Here is a 25,031-nt window from a genome sequence, read left to right as displayed (position 1 = left end):
AACTTGATGGGAGGTTTTGAGCCAGTCGTTTTTTTTTTCTAACAAGTACCTGCTGCTTGTCATAGTGTAGAACGAATTTCACATAAATTTACTGCGTTCGTATGTGGATGTGACACTTTTATTGAGTTTCTTTAACAATTTATTTAATGTGTGGCTTCATGGTCTTCTTTGTTATGCCCATGGTACCGTGCCTAATTACGCACTGAGTACTTGCGGCAAAGCTTCCCATGGCCGTGTCGTGATATGATTCCACCCCTTCAAATTTTGTTTCTCAGTCTCTCCGCTTACTACCTCTCACCCGAAAAATATGGGCCAGCTTTAACGATTCTCAATTAACCGGTTCTCACGCTGCGTACAGAAAGCCAACTGCATTTGCAGAAGGGAATCGTGCAAGTTCTTGGCACGAGTTTTCCGCGGGCACTATTTCATCTATAGGAAGCAAGGCTTGTATTTATCCTACAAGCGACTGGACTACCAAGTCATCTCCTGATCCCTAAAACGCGATGTTGTTGTGCTATTTAGGAATCCCACGAAAGCTGATGGCGCAAGTGGATGGTGCTGATGCTGATGGTGCAAATCAGCACTTTATTCGAATTCTCTCCCCGTGCGAGCGCATAGCTGCCGTATTTTGAGCTGCGCCTTCATTAACGAAAAACTGCCCGCATCAAAATTTTCTGTCGGCCTGCGGGCTTATGATCGGCATCAGTAGGAATTTTATTTAACTGAATGATAACATGAACTGGGGTATGCCTTAAGCGCAGCACCTCACATTATTCGTTTTCTGTACGTTATTATGTATCGTTTCCTCTAATGCTTTTGCGTACACCACGATTTCGCAGGATTCGTGCTTATACTTAACAATTGGGAAAGAGCCACCACTCGAGTATCAACGCGTACGATGGGTTATTGGTGTTAAAGTCGAAGCCATGTGACACGGCGGCAGCTCTTCAGGAGAGGGGGACACCAGAACGCGCGCACAGGCAAGGGACCCCCCACCCCTGGGCGAGAGCAGAGAGGGGGGTCTCCCTGCCGGACTACTTTATTCCTCCGCCTTGCGCGGGTCACGTGGGGCGCCCCCATCCCGCCCCGGAAGATGATGCTCGCTCCTCCTCCTCAGAGGCCAAGGCGAGTTCTTGGCTCGGGGCCCCCAACAGGACTAGTGAGGCTTCGCCGACCGCCAGCGAAGGGCCGGGCGCGCCGCACGCAGCAGCAGCCACACTTTGCGGTTCGCTCACGCCACACACGCACTCGGCGCGCTTGGGCGGACGGCAGCGGCGCTACTTCGGCCACGCTCTCACAAGCACACAAAAGAACACAAAGGCCACCGGGCAGTGAGCGGGAGAAGCCCGAGAGGGGGACGCCGTGCAGTGATCCTCACTGAGCGGCTCGAGACAGGCCAGAGGAGTGTCACAGCGACTGACCATGCCGGCCCCGCGGTGCTGAGGAGCCTCAGAAGACGCGTCGCCAAGGGCAGCAGAGATGGAGGCCCTGGGTCTGGCCCGAAGGTGAGTCCGGCTTCTCCTGCGCGATGCTCCGCGCCGTGATTTGCGGCGGCTGGTTTCGCTTAAGCCAGCTGAAAGTTGTCGGACGCCCATCAGAGGCCCATGTTGCTTAGGCTATCGCGCTCGACTGCAACTATTACAACCCTTACATGTTCTATTTTATTCATAAATGTAGTACTTCGGGAACTGGATAAATGATAGACTTGGGAAGGGTAGCGTAAAAGCAGCACTTAAAGTGTCTGAGCAAGAACGGCTTCTCTTCGCACAGGATATTTATTTAAAATATTCCTCTTCTTTGTTTCCTCTCTGCCAGATTGCTGCTGCTAGCATCCTTCGCCCTGTGCTTCTATAGCGCAGCGTCTTCTAATTATCCGGTAAGTTGCCTTTGACGCAATTCAGTATTCGTTTCGCGTTCAAGCCTCGGCCATTGAAATCAATTTATTATTATTTGCGATTCGCAGTGCGTTAATATCGCAGGACGCAAACCGCAAGAAGCAGGGACCTAGGAAAGCGAATCGCTTTCTTCTCATGTAAACTCTGCCGTCGAGCGCACGTGTGCTGTCTGCTACACGCCGGGTAGGCCAGCCGCTTCCGGTCGCTGCTGATCGCGCGCTTGCTCCAGGAGGCTGTGGGCCTAGGCGCGAAGGAAAGGGCAAGACGCCTCCTCAGCCATGTTTTGCCCTCTCCCACCGCGCCTCGGGCTTCGCACTCGCTTCCGTCCGTGGTACCTCGTTCTCTTCCCGTACCGTTTGCATTAAGACTTCGGACCGAAATGTTGACACTGCTGGCCTTCCGAATGGCTTCCGAATAGCTGACGAAGCACACCGCAAACTATTGCGCTTCCTGGGACCTTCCCGATCTTTGTCGGCTGGGCTTTACTTGTCCTGCAGGTACTCTACTGTTCAGCATTACTGCTCCGTATTCTGGTGCTGGCGAATCAGGTTTACGAGTTTATGACCTATCTACTGATGATCATAGCTCACTCAGTGATCATCGGCGCAATGGCTGGAGGTGTGTCCGTATAACACAGCACAGGTGCGTCATGTATCATTTTTCATTTCTTTTACCGCTCATGTAGAAATTGTTTTCTTTTTGCACACATAAATATGACTCGCCGCTTACTCAGGCTTCTACCATTTTTCTCTAAGAAGAATACATGAGTATAGATGCGTTCTACTTCAGCTTTGAAAGGCACACTGCTTACAAAGCTGCCGCATTTAGAAAGTTATCGAGCTTACGTAAAACATTATCCGTCCATTACACTGCCTAAACACGAGATATGTGTTTGAGGGATCTGCGAGAATTTAGTTGCAACTTGCAACAGCTGGGGCTGAGGGGGTGATCTCGTCGTGAATCACGGAACACAAACGAAATAGCACTACCATAAGGAATACTGCTAATGGTATATGAGGGCACATACAGACGTTTTAGTGGCATCGTCGTAACAATTGCAAGAATAACACATGAATTTGATGTACTTCACAGCTATCACTGCTCGTAAATTCGAATGCAAGCAATTCCAAAATTCCTTGTTATTTTTGTCGTGAGTAACACTGGCATTTCGTGCAAATAAATATGAATTGCCTTGCTTGATTATGACAGGGGGAACAAATTCGCTATTCACAATCCGCTACCACGTCAAAATGGTGTCGCTCCGTGAGCGCTTCACTTCAAGTTACGGAGTTAACACGTGACTGTTAATAGTAGTAATGACTTCAGTTGTTCGATCCTACTAATAATGGTCATGTGCTATATTTATTAACTAAACATACACTCATAAGAAAAATCACGTAAAACATTTGTACCTATAATTTGTGTGAATCTCCAAGCCAGCAGACGGCGCATCTTAGGGAGATGGACTCATGTAAGAAAACGGTAACTATAGCATGGCTTGTTTGACTCATTAAGATAACTTCATTTCCCGAGCATTTCACTGCCGAGAAAATATGAATAATCTATCTAGAGCCGCGAATTTTCTCGTATTACCGTATTATTTTTAACCAAGAACACCAAATGACATTTGACTACAAGCACACCCCCCCCCTTCCGTCCCCCCCCAAAAAAATAATAATAATAATAATGTCAGTAATGAACGACGCTCAGCTTTCGTAATGCCACGAAACTGCTGGCACTGCATGTTATGGGAACATGAAGACTACAGTCATTGTTGCAATGAGGCTATTATTTTCAGTTCATATAAGGCAGCCGAAACGTGCCTTAATTCTGTTTATCAAATCTGGAGGAGCGACAGCCACATTTCTCTTGCAAGCCACCGACCCCTTGGTAAGCGGAACAATGCTAAATTTCCGTTGAAGTGTCTCTAAAAAGCCAGTTTTTACTGATGTCTTATTCCACGTTCTTCACAGCCTCCAACTGAGGGCAGTTATTTCCAGGGAAGGGGCTAGATCTCGATTTAAGCGTTCTTTTTTTTTTGTCTTTAACTGTGTTAACTTCTCGCGGTATGTGGTATTGCTGGTACTATAAGCTAAGCATGAACACCATACAGAAAGAGTGCACCACACAATGCAAACTGCAGACTTCCGAAACACTTTTTTTAGGACGTTTTCACATGGTAGGGAAGCATCCTCGCCATTGCAGGGTAAAGTTGTATTCCGAGAATTCTCCGAATCGTAGGCTTGCTACACAAAGAGATACACTGAATTTTAATTTCTTACAATGATTAGTTACGTATAAAAATACACACCACGCTCGTAAGCAGATGCCAAACACACTCGTTTAATTTTTCGACACCAGGTGGCATGACTAGTTTCTTGGCCGGCTTGGGCACAAGTGCTTGAACGCCTGCTGCAAAGGGTCAGGCCACAATATCATCATCACCGTCACCACAAGAGCACCACTCAACGCAAACACAAGTTAACACACTTTCGGGCTGGAATGCTTGTTCGTTTGTTGCGTGCTTTCATGTCTAGTTTGACCTCTTCACGCCTATACTATCATAGCGCGAGCGGCAACCACCTCGGCGTTCAGGTGGTTTTGTAATGGCAAATGTTCTTCGAGTCGTCGCGAGGCGTGTGTTCTAATGTAACAGCGACATAAGGCAGTCGTCATATCCGCGAGGATGAAACAGCGGCAGTAACTTCGCCCAACAAGCAATTAGAAAGTTAAAACCTGTACTTCCGCTTAAGGCCAACTCGAAAGCCCTTAAAGAATTGCTTATTGGCTCGAATCTGTCTTTCGACTTGAAAAGCACTCGAGTTGGTTGTCGGTGTTGCGGGCTAATTTTCTGCTTTAGAGAACGAATTTTCCTACCGATTACCGTTTGCATTTAAAAAAGCACAGGTGCGATTTCCCGCAATTGCCGCACACTACGGGCTGGGGTGGCCCTGGCGATGGGCTTCCAGAGCAGGCGCACTTCGCCATCCCAGCTGCGTCCGTCGTGGTCGACCCGTGTGATCCCACTCCAGGGCGCGGAAGTGGTGCAAACGAAGTTCACACTGGACCAGCCTTGTGTCGCCGGCCGGTATTCCTGCGCATCTGGACATAGGGTTCAGGGAGGGAACCGTGCTGCTCCGGCAGGCCTCCTTCGAAACGGCCGGAAGGTGCTCGAGAGAGGCTTGCCGGAACGGGCCCGTTTGTGGGACTATTTGTCGCTTCTTTCTTTCTTTCTTTGTTTCTTTCTTTCTTTCTTTCTTTCTTTCTTTCTTTCTTTCTTTCTTTCTTTCTTTCTTTATTTATTTATTTATTTCTCCCTTTCTTTCTTTTTGCGCTACGTTCAGATTCCAACGTGCTTAGATCCCCTCTAGTCCTTGGTTCCTTCCATTGGGAAGCGCATCGTATACTTGAAGGCCAGACGTGTCGAAAAACGTGTAGCGCCCCGCACCCAGCATCGTGTAGCGCCCCGCACCCAGCATCTCATAAGGAAAGCTAAAGAACAAATGGTGGTCAGACTTGTCTCCTGGGCAGCAGTGCGAGGGATTGTTTCTACATTGGCCGCTCTTATCCCGTTTCTTCTCCCTTTTCTTTTTTTTTCCCAAGCTCCTCATACCGTGTCGATACATCGAGAGACAACATAAAAACTCGTTTACTCTGTGGCGCGATTTCGAGGTTGAAGGAACTGAAGGGGGATGGGGTGCGGAGGAGTAAGGCGTGTACTATCATCTCTCAGCGCAAGTGGTGACGTCATCCGGATAATCTTTGTAGAAACGCTAATCTGTTAGTTCTGAGGTTATTCATTGTGATGGGAGTCGTCTGTCTTGCTCGGCTTGACCGGGCTGACTTAGTACCTAACGGCATGCGCCGGAGGTTAGGCCAACACACTCGTGCCGACGGTAGCGGTAATTGCATGCGATCTCTAGTTGCAACCAGCTCTCGCGACCGCCGTTGCTATCGACGCGCGTTCTCCCTATTTTTCGCATTTCGTAAACGCAAAGGTCTGCAGCAGGGCTATTGTTTCTAGTGGCATCTGATGCAGGTTGCACTCCAGCGTGTACAGTCGTGATCGAAATTCGCACTTAAGGTCTCCTGAAAACGCGTGGCCCATGACCACTGGGTCTAACTCGCTTTAGGCTTGTTCAGCTGGAAATAGTCGCGTCCCGAGTCCCTGCGAACCCAGGTGCTCGGCTGAACTGGTGCGCTGTCGGCGAGCGGAGTCGTGTGGCCCACGTCGTCGGCGCAGTGGTGATGGCGCCCGCTAGCCTCCCCCACCCCGGAAGCAGCCTGACGAGGCGGCGCTAAAATTGAACTTCTTTCAGCGGGGCATCCTCGGGCCCCCGTCTCTTGGGCTTGCTGTTTTATTTGGAGCGGGACGAGGCCTCAGCGTGCGCCTTTGTTTGGAGTATGCCGCTGGCGACACGCTCCGACCCCCGAAAGGCCGCCGATGCGCGAATCTAGACGCAGGCTCAGCTTGAGACGCTGGGTCGAAGGGCCGAGCATTCGTTGCAGTGATCCCCGGCCAGCATTCGCGGCGCCCGCCCTCGAGTTGCGGCTTCCATTCGGGACTGCGAGCCCATGCGGGCGGCGCAACGATTATCAGAGGGTATGGCTATTTTTGCCCCGCAGCCTCCGAGTGTATCGCACCTAAATAGGGAAGCGCATGCCCGCCGGACAACTTGGGCGAGATGTGCGCACAAAGGCAACTTGGGCACGTGCTGCGTGCAGCTCCAGGCTCGACCGACGATGTGGAACATTCGAACACATTTCTTGCGTCGACAGATCAAACCAGCCTCAGAGGACACGAGCACAAGGTAAGATGTAGACAGTAAGGTGCTAGGTGAAACCTTCGCATGTGCTCGTGTCTTTTTTGCGCTGGTTTCATCTGTCCATTGTGATACACCAACACGTCCAGCGGGCTACCGTTTTACACTTCTTGAGTCTTCGTTGGCCAGAGAGCAGCTTACCCTACACTGTGTGATCGAACAATGTTCTCCCAATGAGCGATTAACTCCTACCTAAATGGGAACAACTGCTTTTGGAGCGCAGAAAAAAAAAAGTATGGCCGGCCTCCTCTTAGAGTAGTCTCTTGCCAACTCGTAAAAACACTGGAGTTTTTCAGACCTTAATCGACACCCTGTGCGCTTCGCGTTGGTGACCTCTCGAGGAATGAACACTCTCTCTTCGGGCGCACCGCCATCAGAGGGGACGGAGTTTTCCCTTCGAGCCCGTCGCTCCCGTTTGTTGCCCTTGCCCTCTGAGGTCACGCGCCCGCGGTATCCCTTTGTCGCTCTGCAGAAGGCTGCGAGGGTCATTCTTCGCACTCTCGCAATGCGGCCAGCGCCGACATTCCGGAGTGGCCGGTGCGCGAGCTCCTTCGGTTCCGTGCTCGCGCGACCGTGGTCCCGCACAAAAGCCTCGGGCAGGTCTCGCCCAACCTGACGTGCTCTTAACGCGCCACCGCCGCGACACTCGCCTGACCGGCCCCGTTTAAAGCGCCCTCTGTCGCCTTCGTTGTTCGTCCTCCACGCATGCCGACTCGTGTTTGCTCAGTCGCTCTTCTGGACTCAGCCGCCGCCTTCCCTTTTCTGCCCTTAAAGGTCCTCCGCCGGCGGCCGAAACCTGTGCGCGCCGCGGAGGTAGACACCAAAAAGCAAAAGGGTGTCTGGCAGTCGCTGCCCGCAGACCTTGCCCCGAGACGCCTCCCGATGGTCTTATTGCGTTCTTTTTTTAATGTTTTTTGCCGTCCTGGGAGCTCAATTGTGGATAGCGAACGACAGGAGCGGCGGCGCCTGGGGGCACCTTGTGGCCATTCTCGGAACTACCTTTGTCGGCAGAATTCTCGCCTTCGGCCTGCCTACCTCCGGAACATATAATGACGTATCCGGTTCCATGTGGGCATGGCCCTCTTTTTTGCCTTTTTTTTTCTTGAAAACATGCACTTTGGGGCCGCCTCCCGTTTGGCGCTTCTTTTTCGGCTCTTCGTTGTAGCTCTTCATTTGCCTCGCCTGTTGTACTCGAGTGATTTGTAGCCAGTCATTTTCGTCTTTCCTGTCCTTTTTATTTTCCGTTTTGCATGAGCGGCACATCTGGGCTATAGTTCTTTTTGTGCCGAACACTTTCACGAGATGAGACTCGCTGTCGTGAGTTTGATAAGCCAACATGTAGTTCTTCGCGTGACTCGGCTGGGGCAATTACGATGGCATTTCCAGTTTCGGGGGCTCCTTTGTTGTGCGTCGGCTGTCTCGGTCCGCATCCGAAGCGTCCGCTTGCTGGCGTGCCTGGCTCTCTCGACGATGCTCGCCTCATCGCCGGCATCTGTTGTTTTGATTGTCTTTTCTACGGGGTCACCTCCCAACTTCCTTTTGCTTGTGCGCAACCACGGGAAGACAAGCATGCAACGCAGTTCTTGCTGGGGCAAAGCACGGAAGATGCGAACAACGAGCCGTCGGAGCCCCAATGCGTATGTTACGTGATTGGTAAATAGCATGCATTTCGCAGCCACCAAAGTACTGATTTCATTCTTTTTCCTTCTACGGTCTTCATGAGGGCGCTCTCGTGCGTGTGTCTCACTTTTATTCTTTTCATTGTTTCTGCTTCATCTTTCATGTCTCTATATGTGAAGAGGCGAGGAGAAAAGGCTGCAGTAAGAAGGGTTCGTGATATCAAAGGCGAAGCCAATGTAATGTCGCCTCACGTTTCTTAATCCTCGAGTGCGCACTTTTAAAAGCGCTGTTGACACGGCCACTTTCATCGCTTTAAAACGGGTCGCAGCTAAGCCGGCACGTAGGATAGACGAGAGACTCCGCCTCTTTCGGCGACAGTTCGCCGAATACTCAATGCTTTGACATGTTTTACATAAAGGCGATATGATTGTATACAGTCGTGGTCACCGAATACTGAACTAGATAATCCTTGATGCGAGCCATTATGTATGGTTGAGTCATTGCGTGGCCGTGATAGGCGTGTATGGGCAGCAAGGCGGGATTCCGGCGGAACTATTGCTAGGAACACGCAGGGCCGCGTGCGCCTGATATTAGTCCCGTCCAAAGTCAGGTACAGTGCTAGTCATCGAGAGAGTACCACCGCACGAAATAGGTTCCTGTAGTCGACAACAGCACCGCGGCCGTCACAAAGCTGGTGGCCTGCAATATTCGTGAGCCTTAAGGATGGCCCGTTCGGCCCTCTTGAATGCAACCGCTTCCGCTGCTTGGTTGCGGAGTTGCGACTGGTCAAGCTGTGTGGGAAAGTATGTTCAGTCTCGCAATTCGATGAAATGCACGTATAAAAATGATTCCTAGCTGGCTGACGCTTCCCACGTCCTCAGCCACCGGGGCAGCCTGGCGCATGATAGCAAAAGGTGCCGCTCAATCACGCACCATCCTGACGCGTGAACAGCTTTCAGAATTCGGTCCCTAATTTGATTGGTGCACGGCGTTCGCAGTAGCTTCACCTTGAGTTCCAGGAAACGAAGTAAAAAAAAAACCGGCAGCTGAACGCAATGAAGAAACGACGAACGACAGGCGTCTCAAAAACGGCATGGTGTGGGCTACCGTTGGTTTAACGGGGTTTTTTAAAACACTTCGCTCTGTAAGCTAGCCTGCAGCGTACGGGCTAAAACACGTGTTGGAGGTAAGCGGGCGACGGGGCTTGCTTCTCGGCCGTATACGTGGTTCCCTAACGGCACCCATAATAGCATAAACGTACTTTTCGGAAAGTGAGGACCAGGGTTCTCGTTACATTACATAGATTTAGAGATTAAGGGTGTATTACTAGTCGTCTGCTACAAGGCGAAGGGGAAAACCCCGTTGCTTGGCTACTTTTGACAAAGGCAGTACGTAAAACCGCAGGCAAACAAGGAGCCATGTATGCGACAAGACATGCTAGCTGAGTTCAGGGCTGTTTGGCGGTACACTGCACGCGCACCCCAAGTCCATCAGCGCGATGCTCGGAACCCCTCCTCACATCCCCGATTTCCGGCCCCCGTCTCCCGCTGTGTCTTATTTCCGAACAAGAAAAGCAGCGGCGCTCACGCTACGGATGCCGAGCGAAGTTTCTTCTAGTTGAATGCGTGGCGGCTATGCGACCGGTTCCCGGTGTCGTCGACATGTATGCGTGGTTTCTCGAGAGCTCTTCTATGCCCACTCTGATTTACTGATTTTCGCGACCACAAATTGCGAAGCAAAGAAAATTCAGTGTATTCCGCAGGAAACAGCTAGCCCAGGTATGGTTTGTCGCGTAAGTGACACTTCGAACTGTCTGCCGTTGTTAGTTTTGCCTCGCCGTGGACAACCGTCGAGACGTCCGCGATCGACACGCTTTCGCACGCCACAAATTAAAAAAAAAATGTTTGGAGGCAAAATCTACGAATACCGGCGCACATGTGCAAAAAATAGCATAGACGTTGAGCAGAATCCCAATTTGCCAAGTTCTTTAGTTTGTACTCTCACTCGCCACTTGTGCGTGTCAGGGCCGCTAAACCACCTATAGCGCTTCCTTTCGTCAGACTGCGATCCGAAGAACGTCTGGCAGTCCTCTTAAGCGCCGAACCAGGAGCGCAGCTTTCTTTTGTGCGTCAGGGTATCTTCGCCGCTGCTGGTTTTATCTTTTGCGTGTTTTTTTTTTTGTGTGTGTGAAGTGCACCATCCTGCTGCGCGGCAGATGGGGTTGCGGGTTCCCTCACTTCAAGCCACAGCAAAAGGGCCGCACAGCCCCTTCGCCGCTGCGAAAATCTGCGGTCGCCCATCTGCAAGGCTAGCGCTAACTGCTCTCGGTTGCACCGGTCCTATTCGCGGCGGTGCCCATTAGCGCGAACACAGCGACAGCAGCGCCGGCGGCGGTCATTGCCGCGTGCGTTGCACTCCCGAACCGCACTGTTCCTCATCCAGATGGAATCGGGCTTCGCGCAGTTCGCGCAGGATTCCCGGCGGATAAACTTTGTATCGTCCCGAGTCAGCAGCGCCCGCGCGTGCTTCCCCGCACGGCCGCGGGAACGGGGAGCGCGCCGTCGGCTCCGATGGGAGCCCGCGACTCGAGGGGGGGGGCCACCCACTAAATAAAACCCCCTCGCTTGGGCAGAGGTCGTTGGCACGGCCCAAAGGCTGCTGCCGCCATTCGAGCCGTCGTCGCCGGGCCGCGAGGAGGCTTCTGGACTTGCTCCGCCGGCCGGCGGCTCCTCGTCTCACGTTGGGGGGCCCTTTGCATATCTGTGACGGCGGTTCGCGCAGGTCGAAACTGCGCGCCCGTGTTTATGCATCTTCCTTCCGCGGGGCCCACTCCCTCTCTGTTTAGCCTATGCTGCCACCAACGTGCGCGCTCTTGGCCGGATGATTCCTGCCCTCGCAGAGGCATGCCGCCTATGTTTGGCCGGAATGAGCCGTTTGGGCGCGAGCCTCAAGTAGGGAATAAACGCAGAATATTACCCCCCCCCCCCCCCCCCCCCCCTGCTCCTCGGCACCAATACTGCCGGCTCCGCTGCCGTGACTCGGTCGGTGGCGGCTGCGTCTTGCTGCCGTTCCTGCGCGTTTCAAATCGTGTGTGTGCTAGTTTTAGTATTGAGGTTTTAGGTTTTAGTATTGCTAGCCGCGGTCGCAATAAGACGAGACTGAAATGAAGAGGATGAACAATGGAGCACGGGATCGAGGGTTGCAACTGCGGTAGTGAAGAGGGCCTGGATACCCAGTTTCAGCTTTGCATCAACAGTGCCAAAATTAGCGACTCGAATTTTTAGAGAGAAAAAAAAATGGACAAACATCGCGGACACAGAGGAATGTTCAACAGCATGCTTGGAGCCAGACACGACTTCGCGCACTGCGCATGTGACATGATGCTGTCAAGCTGCATAATTAAACAGTTCATATGTGCAGAACGTCAAACGTCCTCAACTTCGGAAGGAGTCACAGTTTTCGGAGGGAAAAAAAAGTCGGATATAGTACATAGAGAGCCGCTAAAGTTGCTCATGTGCGGATTCTTTGGTGGAGTGGTCACGAATATAAGGAACGCATTGTTTGTTTTGCGCCGCTCATCCGTTGTTGCATTATTTTCGGCTACATTTGGTACGGCACTGTTGCGCATAAAGGTCACCCCCTAACATCTCGTACGTTGCGACGCGACATAAACAGTTACATTCACGAAGGCATTCCCGCCGTAGTCAGTTAGCCCGTAGTCTAAAGTGGGTCAAGTTGCGCCCCTGCTCAGTGCAACCGCGCGGAACAGAGGGTTTCGGGTGTCGGCGCGCCCCCGGTCTGTAATTAATCCGGCGCCAGCCTCCGCGCGTCTGGCGGCTCCATCAAGGAACTGGTGGCGTCGCAACGCGGGAGACAAATCGGGTGGGAGCCATGCGCGCGTTAACAGCCTGCAAGTGACACCGAGGGCGGTTTACACAGCCTAGCTCGGTTACACGCGCGTCTAGCCGCTGCCCCTCACCCGCCAACACCGCGATTTCTGTGCGCGAAAAAAAAAAAAGAGAAAAAAGACAAACCGCGCAGGATCCAGCGTTGGATGCCGCGCATAATAACGATCTCGAATCGACCAAAGAGCGTTGCCGCCTCTCGCCGAACGGGAAGGGCGATGCACTGGGTGGGCTTTCGCGTATAATTAGTGGCGGATAGCGCACGACGCGAAACCGCGCGCGGCTGACACTTGCAGCCCTGCATTAAGCAGGCACTGTCATCCTATCCGTCGCTTCCTTGCCCGCTCTCTCCCACTCTCCCTCCTTGGGGCCCGCGGGTGGACTCCGCTGGGAAGTGGAAGAGAAGGCAGGGTGCGGCTGGCGCTGAGCAGCGGAGGAGCAGAAACCGGAATAGTTTTTGACGAAGTCCACGGCCGCACGTCTCGTTGCATCACGCAACTGTCTGCCGCGGGGAGATGTCCTCCTCCGGCGGCGGTCTCCCCGCCGAGGCACGAGAGCGGTTCGCGTCCCATAGGGGCCGCCGCGGGAGGTCTGGCTCCTCCGTCGCGGCCTGTCCCCGTCCTCCGCTTATTGAAGCACTGTCGCTATTCAGGACCCCTCCGCGGTATCTGCTTATGCCTTCGGATGTGCGCCCGAAGCTGCTCGCTTGCGTTGCGCTCCGCCAGGGCACAGAAAGGCCGGAGAATGTCCAGTGAGCGCAAACACGCAACCCGCTTCAAAATCATGGCCGCCTTAACGTTTCAACCGAAGCACCTGGCTCAGTCAGTGTTACAGCGAGTGCAGTTTGCGTATCATTCTACACGGTATTGTTCATGGGTCGTTACTGCAATTACAGCGACAATATTAACGGCCTCCTCGAGTCGAGTAGACTCTGGACAGTCCCTGTGACTGCGCGTCTGTGACAGCGCGTGCGTACCTTGGGCACCTACGTTTGACAAACGTGCGAACAGCTAACGGTATCGGCAATTTTGCCTTACTCTCGTCGTCCTTTGGATTTTCTGTTTTAACACTGCGGAGAACTATCGGGCGCCTGTTACGCACGGTACAGCTTTCCGCATTCCCACTTCACGGACGAGATGAGGAAAGCGATCGTGCGAACAGACGCCCAGCGTCGCCCGGAACTTTGAGGAGGTCCGTGGCAAGGTCGTTCTACTCTGGTGTGCTCGCACGTCCGTGGGCCGGCAACTTCAATGAGACCAATTAGCCCGCGGCCCTCGGTTGCGTTGCGTGCGGAATTAAAACGCGCCGCGCACGGGTGGCACACCGGAAAGAGCGACGCTGTCATGCCATGCCACGCTCCAGCCACACTTGTACTCGCCCGAGTTCCCGTTGCGCGGATGAGGCCGCCTCGCCTCGGCACTGTCAATAGGCCGAGGACAAGTGACGAAAGACTGTTCGCACGGGCACAAGTGCTCTGCGGCAAGGATGCTGGGTACGTTGCACCCACCCTACGGGGTAGTAACGAGCTCTTGATTGCAGCGGCACCTGCGCAGTTCTGGTATATGGCTCGCGAATTCTCGTCTTCCACGAGGCGAAAAAGACGGTATTGATATGCATGCGCAAAAACACACAAAAACAAATAGCAAGACAAGAGACGAGCGATTCCATGCACACCACGCGTTGCTCAACACTGATCGCTACGTAACATACGCGTGCCACAAGAGATAAAAAGCAAACACGAGCGCCTGCATGTTAATGTACCACGTCAGCATGACACATTAAAAGTGCATAATTGTGTGTTTACACTGCCCCTCGGACAGCTCAGGGGGAAAAAAATAAGCTGTTTCGGCCATGTATATTCAGCAAAAAATGGCCCGTAGGCACGGTCGCCCCTGGTCGACGGGAGCTGCTCTTTCAATGTCAGCGTGCAGACAAGAGCAGACGAGCCGCAGGTAGCAATTATCAGCTCCGCGTTTACATTACTACGTCCACCCCGGGCACCGGCGTTATATAGCGACGCAGTGGAAAAATTTATGGGGAGGAGCCAACGCTGTCGCCGGCCCGGGATGAGCGGGCTTTGTCTCGGCGATGGCTCAGGGAACCGGCTTTAAGGAGTCGTTTGTCAATTTCGTCGCCGGGCGACGTCTTCGTCGTCGGCAACGCTCCGCGAGGGGCGCCAGGACAGACTGCAGGGCGTTTGGCATGAGGGAGGGAGGGGGGGGCGCACTGTACCCCTTCAGTGGTGGCCCGGATGGTGCAACGAGCGGCCCCCCGACAGGAGCCACGGCGCCACCGCCAGTCACATTTTAGCTGCAGCGTTGCTCGCTATAGTCACACCAACGCGCCGAGGCACTTGCTAACCGGAGTGTGCTTTAGCGCGGCTGGTCCGAAACGCGAGCGTGCACCCTTCACCGTTCGTTATGCGCTGCGCCTGGTTTGGGAGGGTGCCGCAACGACTCGGAGCGGAAACAAGTCCGCGACCTAGCCGCCTTGCCGTGGATGCAACGTCGAAAAAGAGAAAATAAAGATCCATCTGGGAAGCAGCTGAACCCGCGACCCATGCACTCGTCGGAGGGCACAAATGGATGCTGGCAATCCGGTGTCCCGCTCCTTCTCCGTTCTTTTTTTTTTTCTCCTCCCTCTATTCGTGTGTTTCCAAGCGACGCGCCTTCCTCTTCCTGTGCATACTTGCACTTGACTGATCCACATGCAGTTCTGCGGGGGCAATGCTGAGCTTAATTCGGCAGCGACGGTTTTGTTTTCGCGGCTGCCCCCCACGAGTAATCCTCCCTCCGCAAGTTGACCGCGAACAGAATGCGCGATTTACAGCACGCCACGGGCAATGCAAACCCGTCAGCGGGGCGACTGCGCTGGGTAATTGCGGTGGCGATGCTCCGTCACCGCCACTCGCGCCGAGTTCTTTCCCCGCAAGAGGGAGAAGCGACAGGAAGCGGGCTTTGGCCCCGACGCTATCGGGTCTAGGAAGGCGGAGAAGCCCTGTCATCTGCCTCCGCGGAAGACAGATACGAATCGGAAGGAGTTGAACTCGCAGCTCTGAGGAGAGAGAGAGAGGGGGAGGGGGAGGGGGGGGGGGAGAGACAGCGTGCGCTGGTTCATAACCCACGGAACTCTGGGACCCAGGGGGACGAGGGTAGATGAGGGCGACTGTTGTCGAGCATTCTTCTCTGAGCTCATTACGGACAGCCTGCCGACTTACAGTGCTCTGTTTTCTGTCAGCTTCCCGCTGAGCTGTAAACAAAGTTGCCCATCGATTCTCGAAGCGGTGCTATGAACTTGCGACAGGGCATTTCTAGTTGGCGACGCGCGCAAAAAAAAGTGAAACACGATGCGAAAATTTTATATGGACGAGTCAACCGCCACGGCAAGAAAGCAGCCTTTGAAATTCGTCTTTTTTCTTCGCTTCGTATTTGCCATGGCTGTTGGGCAGCGGGAATGAGCTAATACGAGTCCGCCATTTTGCCAAGAGAACGCAGCCAAGTGCTGAGCAACGAATGCCACCATGCAGTTCAATTTTCCAGCAGCCCGGCTTGACCAAAAGTTATATACTCTGCAACCACGCTGGACAACAGCGATATCATTTGCTATGCGAGAAGAAACTGGATGATTATTTCCGTCACCTCTAGACTGGAGACAGTGACAGCACAAGAACGCTGAAAAGCCAGACACCTCAGCGCTCGTGTTGTGTGGTCACCCTCTCTGTATCCTGCGCTGTTTTCAGTTCATACACGGCGAACCAACGGCTCCAGTTCAGTTCGCTGACTATATGTGTCTGTTGAGCGGGAACGAATTAAAGGTTACAGATCTTGACCAGCCCATACTGATAACATGATCGCACATCACTGAACAGCGCTTATAGTATGAGTTACACTACCTGCTGCTTCACCAGAGCTATTTTGTCGTCGGTATTTTTGGCGCCGCTGCATGTGCGGATCATTCACTAAGCATCTTAGCGCGGAATCATGCCTTGCTCAGTTGCTTGTACAACACCGCAAAAAAAAAAAAACACCTCAAATTGCTACTTAATGAAACGGAAGAACTCTGACGGCGGCTACCTTGAACCGCTTCGTTGACCGTGTTGACTACTCGTACGAACTGTAACGCAGTTTCGGAACAGAACTCACTTGCCATTCATGTTAGGCTATTTAGTTATCGTTCAGGCGCTTCGCTAACGGAGGTCGATGTCGAACGCCGGCGCGCTTTACACTTCCCTTTTGCCGGATTTTTTTTACGTCGGGTTATGAATAGATGACGAGAGCAAATGCAAAACTTTTCAGAGAGCGAACTAAAGTGCAAGGCTTCTGCATACAACCCTTTTTGTGCCCTCTATGGGTGCAGGTGGTCTGTTAGCATTTGCTAGCCTTTCTTCGGGAGGAAAACGTGTCTATCTCTCGTTCGCTGCTTTCTTTTTTGCATTAAGGAATTCTCTTGTGCACAGCTGACGAGGCCATGAAACGGTGCAAGGCCCGCTCTGATCTTTCCTCAGCTGCCAGCCATTTGCAGGTTAAAACAACAAGCAAACAGGCTATGCACCCGCTCAACCTGACAATCACTATGCTGTTAAATATTTATTCTCTGTTTAGCCGTGATTTTGTTTGGTATCTAATGTGATAAAGTCGAAGAAAACAGGAATTACGTCTGTGCGAGGCGAAAGTGAAGACGCTGCGTTCCAGAAGGCTATAGCAAGGACCCACGCTTTTTTTTTGCACTTTCTTTTTACGCTTGTCGAAAGCGCTGCGTTACATCGCCACGAATATCTTCAACCCTTCGGTCCATGCTAGCCGAGAAAGTTTCCGAAAAAACTCGCAACTCTAAAAACGCAGAAAGAGTGCGCATTTGTCTGTGATGCAGAAAGCTATAGGATGTCGACCAAATTCAAAGACAAAGTGCTATGTACCGCTCCGAGTAGACCTATGTATGCAAGATGCCGTTGCCAAGGAAACAAAGAAGGTGAAGAAACCAGGGTTATTCATTCACTGAGAAGCTGTGCTCGTCATTCGACGTGTGCATTGGAGACAAAAGAAAATGAGAAAAGTACTCGTACCGAGAACTTCCCCAAGTTTATCGGGAATCTGCCTGCCTAGAGGATGTATACTCCCACCCGCCGCCATCCTCGTTCGCATGTCTTCCGTGGCTCTGCGGGTTCTCGTTCACGCTGACAGAGAGGCCTTTCCTTGTTCGGCGCCCTCACTCAACTTCCACTCGCGTAGGTCGCAGGGCCTGTTTTCTTCCAGCTTTAGGCGACTCGTCGCTCGCGAAGTGCTTTCGTGTGCTTCCTTGCCAAGTCTAGCAGCCGACCATCTGGCACAGCCTTTGTCAAAAATATACAGCCCAAGGGGTTTCTCTCTGAGCCCTACAGCGCAGCTTGCTTTACACCTTAACTTCTCGCAGGCGGGAAGAACTCAAGGCTGCCTAGCTTACGGCTGCCCACTATGCTCTTGGAAACGGCTTGGAAGCAGACCCTTTGGGCTGTATATTTTTTGAAAGGGCTATACCTGGACACTGCTAAGAGCCAACGCGGCAGCCGACGCATTATTTTCCGTCCAACTGCAGGCATAATAATAATTGGTTTTGGGGGAAAGGAAATGGCGCAGTATCTGTCTCATATATCGTTGGACACCTGAACCGCGCCGTAAGGGATGGGGGAAAGGAGGGAGTGAAAGAAGAAAGGAAGAAAGAGGTGCCGTAGTGGAGGGCTCCGGGATAATTTCGACCACCTGGGGATCTTAAACGTGCACTGACATCGCACAGCACACGGGCGCCTTAGCGTTTTGCCTCCATAAAAACGCAGCCGCCGCGGTCGGGTTCGAACCCGGGAACTCCGGATCAGTAGTCGAGCGCCCTAACCAATGAGCCACCGCGGCGGGTAACCAACTGCAGGCATAGTTCTCCATCTTGTACCAGAGCTCTTCTTCCAGCGGTAGCCGTACTACAATGCACTTCCTCCGATGCAAACAGCTCGGTGTCGCCGCCGTATGCCGTAATCGAGAAATCTCGTGTTCGCCTGCTTGGCACTGAACTTGTCATACAGGTCGACATGGGAGTGGACCCATTTATAGAGAAGCCGTGGAGGGATGAGGACACTTGCTTCGCAGATACTGACTCCTCTTCATCGCCTCATGAGTGGGCGACGAGTCCACAGGAACCTCTTTTTCTTCACGCCGCGCATTTCCTCTGGCGTTCTCGTTGTCTCGCTGCAAAAGTGTCTGTTTTTCTTCTTTTTCGTCATTTGAAGATTTTCGTTTCATTTATTTTCGAATCAACTCCAGGAATTATTAGAGCCACTAGTAATGGTACGAAATAAACCCGTAACGTGGGCACGTTTTAAGTAGACTGCCGCGGTGCCGCGTGAAAAGAGCTGCGCCTAAAAGTCCCTCACTCGTTCCCTGCTCACGTTCGGCGTAAAAGCGCCCACTGGCGGATTTACGAGGTGAAAAGAAATTTTTGTATTTCTTTGCTTCCTTTAGGCGCATTGATAAATCCACGTTAAGTCATATCGCCTTCTCTGCGTCTGTGTTCTAAACTTACCTCCTTGGAAGGGCCCGCAAGCTAATACATGTCCAACATTATTGGACAAAATTTTGAATATTGGAAAACTGTAAGGTTCTAGTATAGAAATATTGAAGTTAATGGTCTATTCTTCCGATATATAGCAAAATCTTTCTTCTATTGCGTTTCCATCGCTCGCATCGAGCAGTTAAAACTGCCATAGAAAAATATTGTGGAAAGCTTTTGACGACAGCAAAAAAGTTCATAGAAAAGAAAAAAAAAGAGACTGCCCTCGGGTGATCTGTGGATATATTGATTGTTATAGTCAAGGCTTAGAACATATGAAAGAAATGCGCTCATTAACTCTTTCCCGATCAAAAACGCTTTTGTCCAAAATTGTTGGGTATGACACCCGGGATTAAACTATATCGCAACAGACTCGACTCATTTCTTCATTTCTGCCCGAGTTAAATCGTTTCACAGATAATTGCTACATTGCCTCGAAGCTCACTATACGTAAGTGGCAGTAAATCGATAAATCTTCGCCATATATTTACTTTTGTGGTTCAAAAAAAATTGAATGGAACTGATCCTCGTCTACTGCTTCCCCAGTGAAGAAGCAAAAAAAAAAACGAATCACGGAAATGAGCGTCGTTGCGCCATCGAGACACTTGCTCTGGCGCGCACACGAATGACGGCGGGGGAAGTTTCAACCTTAAGGAAGCGCAATTTGGCAGCCCGGTGCACACATAGTGTTTGTCCCGTAGATGAACCGCTGTTCACGTACTCCCCTCCCTCGAGCTGTATCAGAGGCGGCTTTGGCGCGACTGCTCGTTTGCAGGTGCAGTGACGGAACCGGTGCTATAAACCACCGCGAAAACAGCGGGACCGTGTGTGCTCGGTAGGGGGCGTCTTTATTACGCGCCACAAACAAAGGTCTCGTCGACAGCGCCGGTGACAACGCGGAAGCCGCGCCATGTACGGCTCCTCCGCCGACACCGCCGCGCGGCCCCGGTCACCCGGCGACGACGCTGTCGCGTCTGGACGCAAAAGATGCTCAAAACAGACGCAAAACCCCGTGGCGCAGGTGATGGCGACAGCCACACCGCTGTACGCCATCGACGAGCGCCAAAACGGCCGCGCGCGCTGGTGTGACGCAACGCCGCGGCGGAATTTGAATAGTGGCTGCTGCGTCTGGCGGCCGCGCCGTCTCGATCGAGCCCCCGGAGGCCGCGTGGGCGACGCGGCGACCTTAAACAGACTCCCACACGGTGGGCGTCGACGGGGCTTCCTTGTGCCGCGCCGGTTAGGCTCGCCAGACCAAACGGAGAACACGCCGACGACGGCTCTCTACCTGTGTACGTCTCTGCACGCGCCGGTTATAGCCGCGCGCGTCCCACGTACGGAAGATAGTTAAGGACGCACGCGCGTACTCAAACGGCGGAGATTAGTCCACGGCTCGAGCGACGCTAACCTACGTGCAGGCGAAAGTTGCGCTCCTGTGTCACCCTCAACCCGGTCGTGGTTTAGACTGCGCGAAGCTGTAGCCTTGAACATGGCCTCAGTCGCAGCTATCCTCTCGAACTGGAATCCAAGGAACGCGTGATAGAGCGCATACTAAGACAACGAAGCGGATGATGTGCCGTCACACCTCGGCGTGTCGTGTCAACAAGCTGAGAACTTGACTGAGCAATCGACTCACCGCAAACATTTTATACACAGGATCCATGTCTTGGTTCTGTGTCATTCGCCATCACCGGCAATGAATTATAGTGAGGCTGACAAGAAGCTTATGGGAAGGGCGGGCGGGGGGGGGGGGGGGGGGGTTGCTGGCTTATTCAGCGAAAACATTTTGTGCTGATTCTAATCAATTTGTGTAGGTACAAGTTTTGACGAAAGTCCTCAGGCCATGGTTTTGAGGAGTGTAGTCGGGTACTCACTGCGACTCTAGCTACCAAGGTCCTCAGGGGTGAGAATGAGACTCCGTTACAAGGCTGAAAAGCAGATCCTGTGGCCTGGAGATTTTTGCGCAACCCTGTCGGTTACCTCAAGAGCCTATGCCTCCGTCTGGAGGATTTGCGCGGAAGCATACGTTCGCTGCACTCCCACAGCGGCACTTGTGTGGTTGAATGCAGGTCCCGACGACGGAACATAATGTGCCTATGGCGTTTGACCCGACAGGGCTGTGATTATTCGCTGACTCCCTGGGGTCCGCTTGCAGACCGAAAGGATTGTACCAGAATGCACACGCTTGTTATTCCTCGTGTGGCTCTTACTGCCGGAAACTAGCCGACACGAACACACACCGTTTTTTCAGTGGTTTTAAACCTAGTCTTCTAGACCGGTATGAGTGAAAGGGTTTGCGTTTTAGAGCACCGCAGCAGACGACTCAGCTTAAGAGCAGTGCAAACGAATGGCATATCGTGGGCGAGCTGCTGTTTTTGGCGGTCCAGGTGGATCCGCCCCACAAATGTACTTCAGGTTTTTCCCTACACAATGTGCACAATTTAACAAACTATAAAGCCAACCAAGTTTAACAAAAAAGGTAATGATCTTTGAATAAATAACATGACGAAAAAAAGCTAGCGTTTGCATGAGGACGGCAATTAAAAGGCAGGCGACGCCCTTATTACCAGAGCCCTCCAGAGGCCCACACTAGCGCCAAAGATGTTAGCTTCTTCTTCGTCCGGTGCACCATCATCGCTGGCCGATAAGTGGCAGCCCGGTCTGCGTTCGGGGGCACGGCGCCCAGTATAGCCCGGCGATGGTCGACGACGGCCCTCTGTGGCAAAAGGACATCGCGCACCTGCTGCACGACGAGTCTGCAGAGCAGCCGACACCCAACAGGCTGACCAGCATGCGTCGCATCGTGCTGTATGCCAAGGAGATCGGCGATAAGGGCTTCGTCCAGGACGTTCTGGACGCGGTGCCTTTGGAAATCGTGATCCTGTGGTCAGTACTGCTAGCCATCGCGGTCGCGCTAGTGATGCTGCTCGCCTGCTACCTAATATCTGGCGCTGGGGGCGACCGTGTGCCGAGGCCTGTCCCCCTGCTACCTCGGGACAGCGAGGAGGCCATCGATTTGGAGGTCGGCGAAGGCAACACCAAGACCTATTTCATGCAGAATGCCATGCGGACGCTCAAGGCGCTCGACGAATGACAGCACTACGTTCTCTTTGCGCGCAGCTCTTTGCAGCCGCCTTCATTAGGCCAGCGCTGTGTTTCGTCTAAAACATCCGCAGAACGGAAAACTGTGCAGCTTGCTGTCGCTCGTGCCAATAGTCAACGCCTCTTATTGGTTGCCTGCTGTGCTCATCACAGTGTAGTGTAGCAATAATGAGACCAATGCGTGCACTCGATGGACCAGTGTAGTCACCCTTGACTGATGGCGTGTCCTCATGAGCGCCTGTACATATGGTTAGTACGCGGCTCAAGCTGAGAATGTCGTGGCCTTGCTTTCCATGCCGGTGCAGTGAAACCGTGGAACCAACAAACTTCGCTGAAATACAGCGCAGCTCGCGCACAAGCCACGGCAGCAGCGTTTTGAGGCATGCGCACGAGTGATGCAGGCTTTTTTTTTTTGGTCCCCGTGACTCGATCCTGCAGAACTCCGGTGTTTACGAATGAACGTGTTGCGCCACGCGTTTTCGCTGATTAATGCGCAGGCGCAGATACCTGTGTCAGTTCACGCAACGCGACACCCTCAGGATGCGCTCGTGGAAGCTGCCTACGTGTATTGCACTGTCGCTATTACACTAATCGATTGCAGTTTTTGCTTGAAAAGTTGTCTTGCTGGTGCAGTCTTGGCCGACCCACTGAGACCAACCATCCTGGCTGCCATGTGAAACTACACTGCTCTGTGAAGGCCTGCGATTAGTTTTGGGGCAAGGCGTAAGGAATACCCCCCAGAAGAGCGCATTCTCTCAGTTCGTGGAAGCGCCGTTCGCTTCCCTCCCCGGGCAATGCGGCAGACAGCGCGCTCCGGTACCCCGCAAAGGACAGTGGTCTCAACCGGGCGGGTTGCGCGAATCGGCGGTCCGGGCATTGTTTCAAACATGTGCCGCACAGACGGAAGCTGGCGCGGCCCATAAAGGGGTGCCCCGCTCATCCTTCCCTGGGCCGGCCGCATGACTGCGCTCTGCTCATGACGTGGCGACTGGCTTCCATCGGGCGCATGTTTACGCGATTCCCTGCCCGCCTTTCCCGTTTCGCCGCTGGCTCCGAATGGGAACCCTTGTTTTCTTCTGCGCCTGCCAGTTTATTTGGGCTTCGGTTCGCAGAAAAGGGCGCTCGCTGGTATGCGAGGTGTTCGTGGTCCTCTCCTTCCGCCGCCCACCCTTGCATGTGTAGGGGCGCTTCTATTTTCTGGTCATCCCTCCCAAGCCACATAATATCTTCCGCTGTGCCGGCAGACCGGCACGGCTGTTGCTTCTACCAGTAGCTGGCGCGAATCGAGCGAGCCACGTTAAGACCGGGACAACAATGCCCCGTTTTGATTGGCTTTGCGTAAGCTCATGCACGTCCGAGAAACAAACAGTAAAAGACTGAAATAGCGCCGCATAAACAACGCTGCCGAGGGGAGCATACAGAGCCAAGGTCAACTGAGACATAAAGCCGTGAATCTTGTTTTCAACAGACGTGCGACTAAGTTTACCGCGCCATTCACCTATATAGCCTGTAAGTACTGCATCTACTTTCATCGTGCGTTGCATTCACTACTAGCCCGTTAAATATTTTACTGAATAACGTAAGCGCTATTTAATTAGGGATTCTACTGCCCCCACGTACAGACGAGTGCATTCGCAGTCTGTAGTAAGGTGATACCGCGTGCGGGGGGCGACCAAGCGAGAGATGGAAACCATAATGAACCTCACTTTTTTCGACGACGAAGGTCCAATAATTACACGGTTCAAATGGGACCGCCCCTTTCCTCGATTACCTGCATTGTGCCCCGGGTTTCCTCGGAAGCTCCGGAACCATGGCAGCACAGAGGCAACTTTCTCGTTCCGGGGCTATACAGAAATCATCTTTCAACCTGCCTACTCGTAGAAAAGTGTTGAAAAATCTACGTATATCTCGTTAAGCAATGCTTGATCTGCTTTATTACGGAAGACTGCTCGTCCTATTTGTGAAGCACGCCGAAGTTACGTCCGCTGCTCATCCCACTGTCACGCCCTAAAGGAAGGGAAATGAACGTCACCACTTAATTATGTCCGGAACACTACAAGGCAGCGCTGGAGGAAAACAGGGGCGTACCTGCAACGCAGCGAATGCATTCGCGCTAAAGATTCGCCGTTTCTGTATTCGACTGCCTGCCCAGCTCTGTCACTGACTACCCATTTTTCTTCTTCCTTTTTTTCTGCCTACTTTGCAAAATATTACCCGCGACCCACAGGGCTTTTCGCTTGACACCGCCAACGAGGGATGAACGCCGACTCCAAAGGCAGTCTTTGCGAGACGCGGCGCCCTCGCCGCTTCCCTGTTCGTTTTTTGCCTGTCTAGAGCTCTCGTCGCATCGGAATTTTTTACGGCTGTCGTGCAGGTGATGGGGCGATGGTGCGCGATCTCTTGGAAGCGCTGCATACTATTACGAGGCGCGAGCTTCCCAAGAGCCGCCGCCGCCGCCGCCCCCATCGTAAATTCTCTGCCCACGTATTCTTCTGGCGGCGCCATTCGCTTCACGACATAGATGGCGAATCCTTTATTACGCCGGCAAGTGCTGCTGTTGTTGTTCTTGTCGTCGTCATCGTCCTTGCTTTCTTTCTGACTTTTTTTTCCACGCCTACTTGTGTGATCTTAAAAAATCTCCGTCATTGAGTCATCGGACTCTCTTCCGCCTTTTTCATCGAGGAGCGACGCCCCACCGGGAGCTTCGATGCGAGTTTAAAGCAATTAAGCGTTTAGGGCGCGGATTTGGAGCTTTCAGCAAGTTCATATTCCATCGAGAGCGGAATGCGGAATAGAATTCCTGACAAAACGGGAATTCAGTGAACCACCTCTTCTCTACAGGAGTGGATGAAAGTGAATTAAAGAAAGAAATGACTTTTTTTTTATTTGTCCACCTGTTCCTTAGAGGAGCCAACTCAAAGAGCAGCTTATGCTGATGGATGGGGGAGGGAAAGGGAAGGGCGTGTGGGATGGGAGGAGCGGCACCACAGTGGACGCTATGTCTTGGGGATGAAATTCCTAGCATCAAAATGAAACTCGGACGTGTTTTGTTTTTATTTTGTATCTAACGCGAGCCGACTTCGAGAAAGGCGTCGCTCTAAGGCACGCACACT

The 25,031-nt window shown here is 52.6% G+C and overlaps 1 protein-coding gene across 1 annotated transcript in view; it reads left to right on the top strand.

Annotated features, from left to right (window-relative positions):
* Window positions 1-1,157: 1,157 nt before the first annotated feature.
* Window positions 1,158-25,031, top strand: part of Col4a1 (Collagen type IV alpha 1) — a 55,928-nt gene continuing 32,054 nt past the window's right edge. Inside the window, exons 1-2 of the mRNA XM_077648935.1 lie at window positions 1,158-1,505; window positions 1,816-1,876. Of these exons, the coding sequence (XP_077505061.1) occupies window positions 1,480-1,505; window positions 1,816-1,876 (87 nt within the window). The 5' untranslated portion in view covers window positions 1,158-1,479. The remainder of the gene's footprint in view (window positions 1,506-1,815; window positions 1,877-25,031) is intronic.

This window comes from Amblyomma americanum, chromosome 1 (genome assembly GCF_052857255.1).
Source record: "Amblyomma americanum isolate KBUSLIRL-KWMA chromosome 1, ASM5285725v1, whole genome shotgun sequence".
Lineage (NCBI taxonomy): Eukaryota > Metazoa > Arthropoda > Arachnida > Ixodida > Ixodidae > Amblyomma > Amblyomma americanum.
This window is presented reverse-complemented; position numbering and strand designations above follow the sequence as displayed.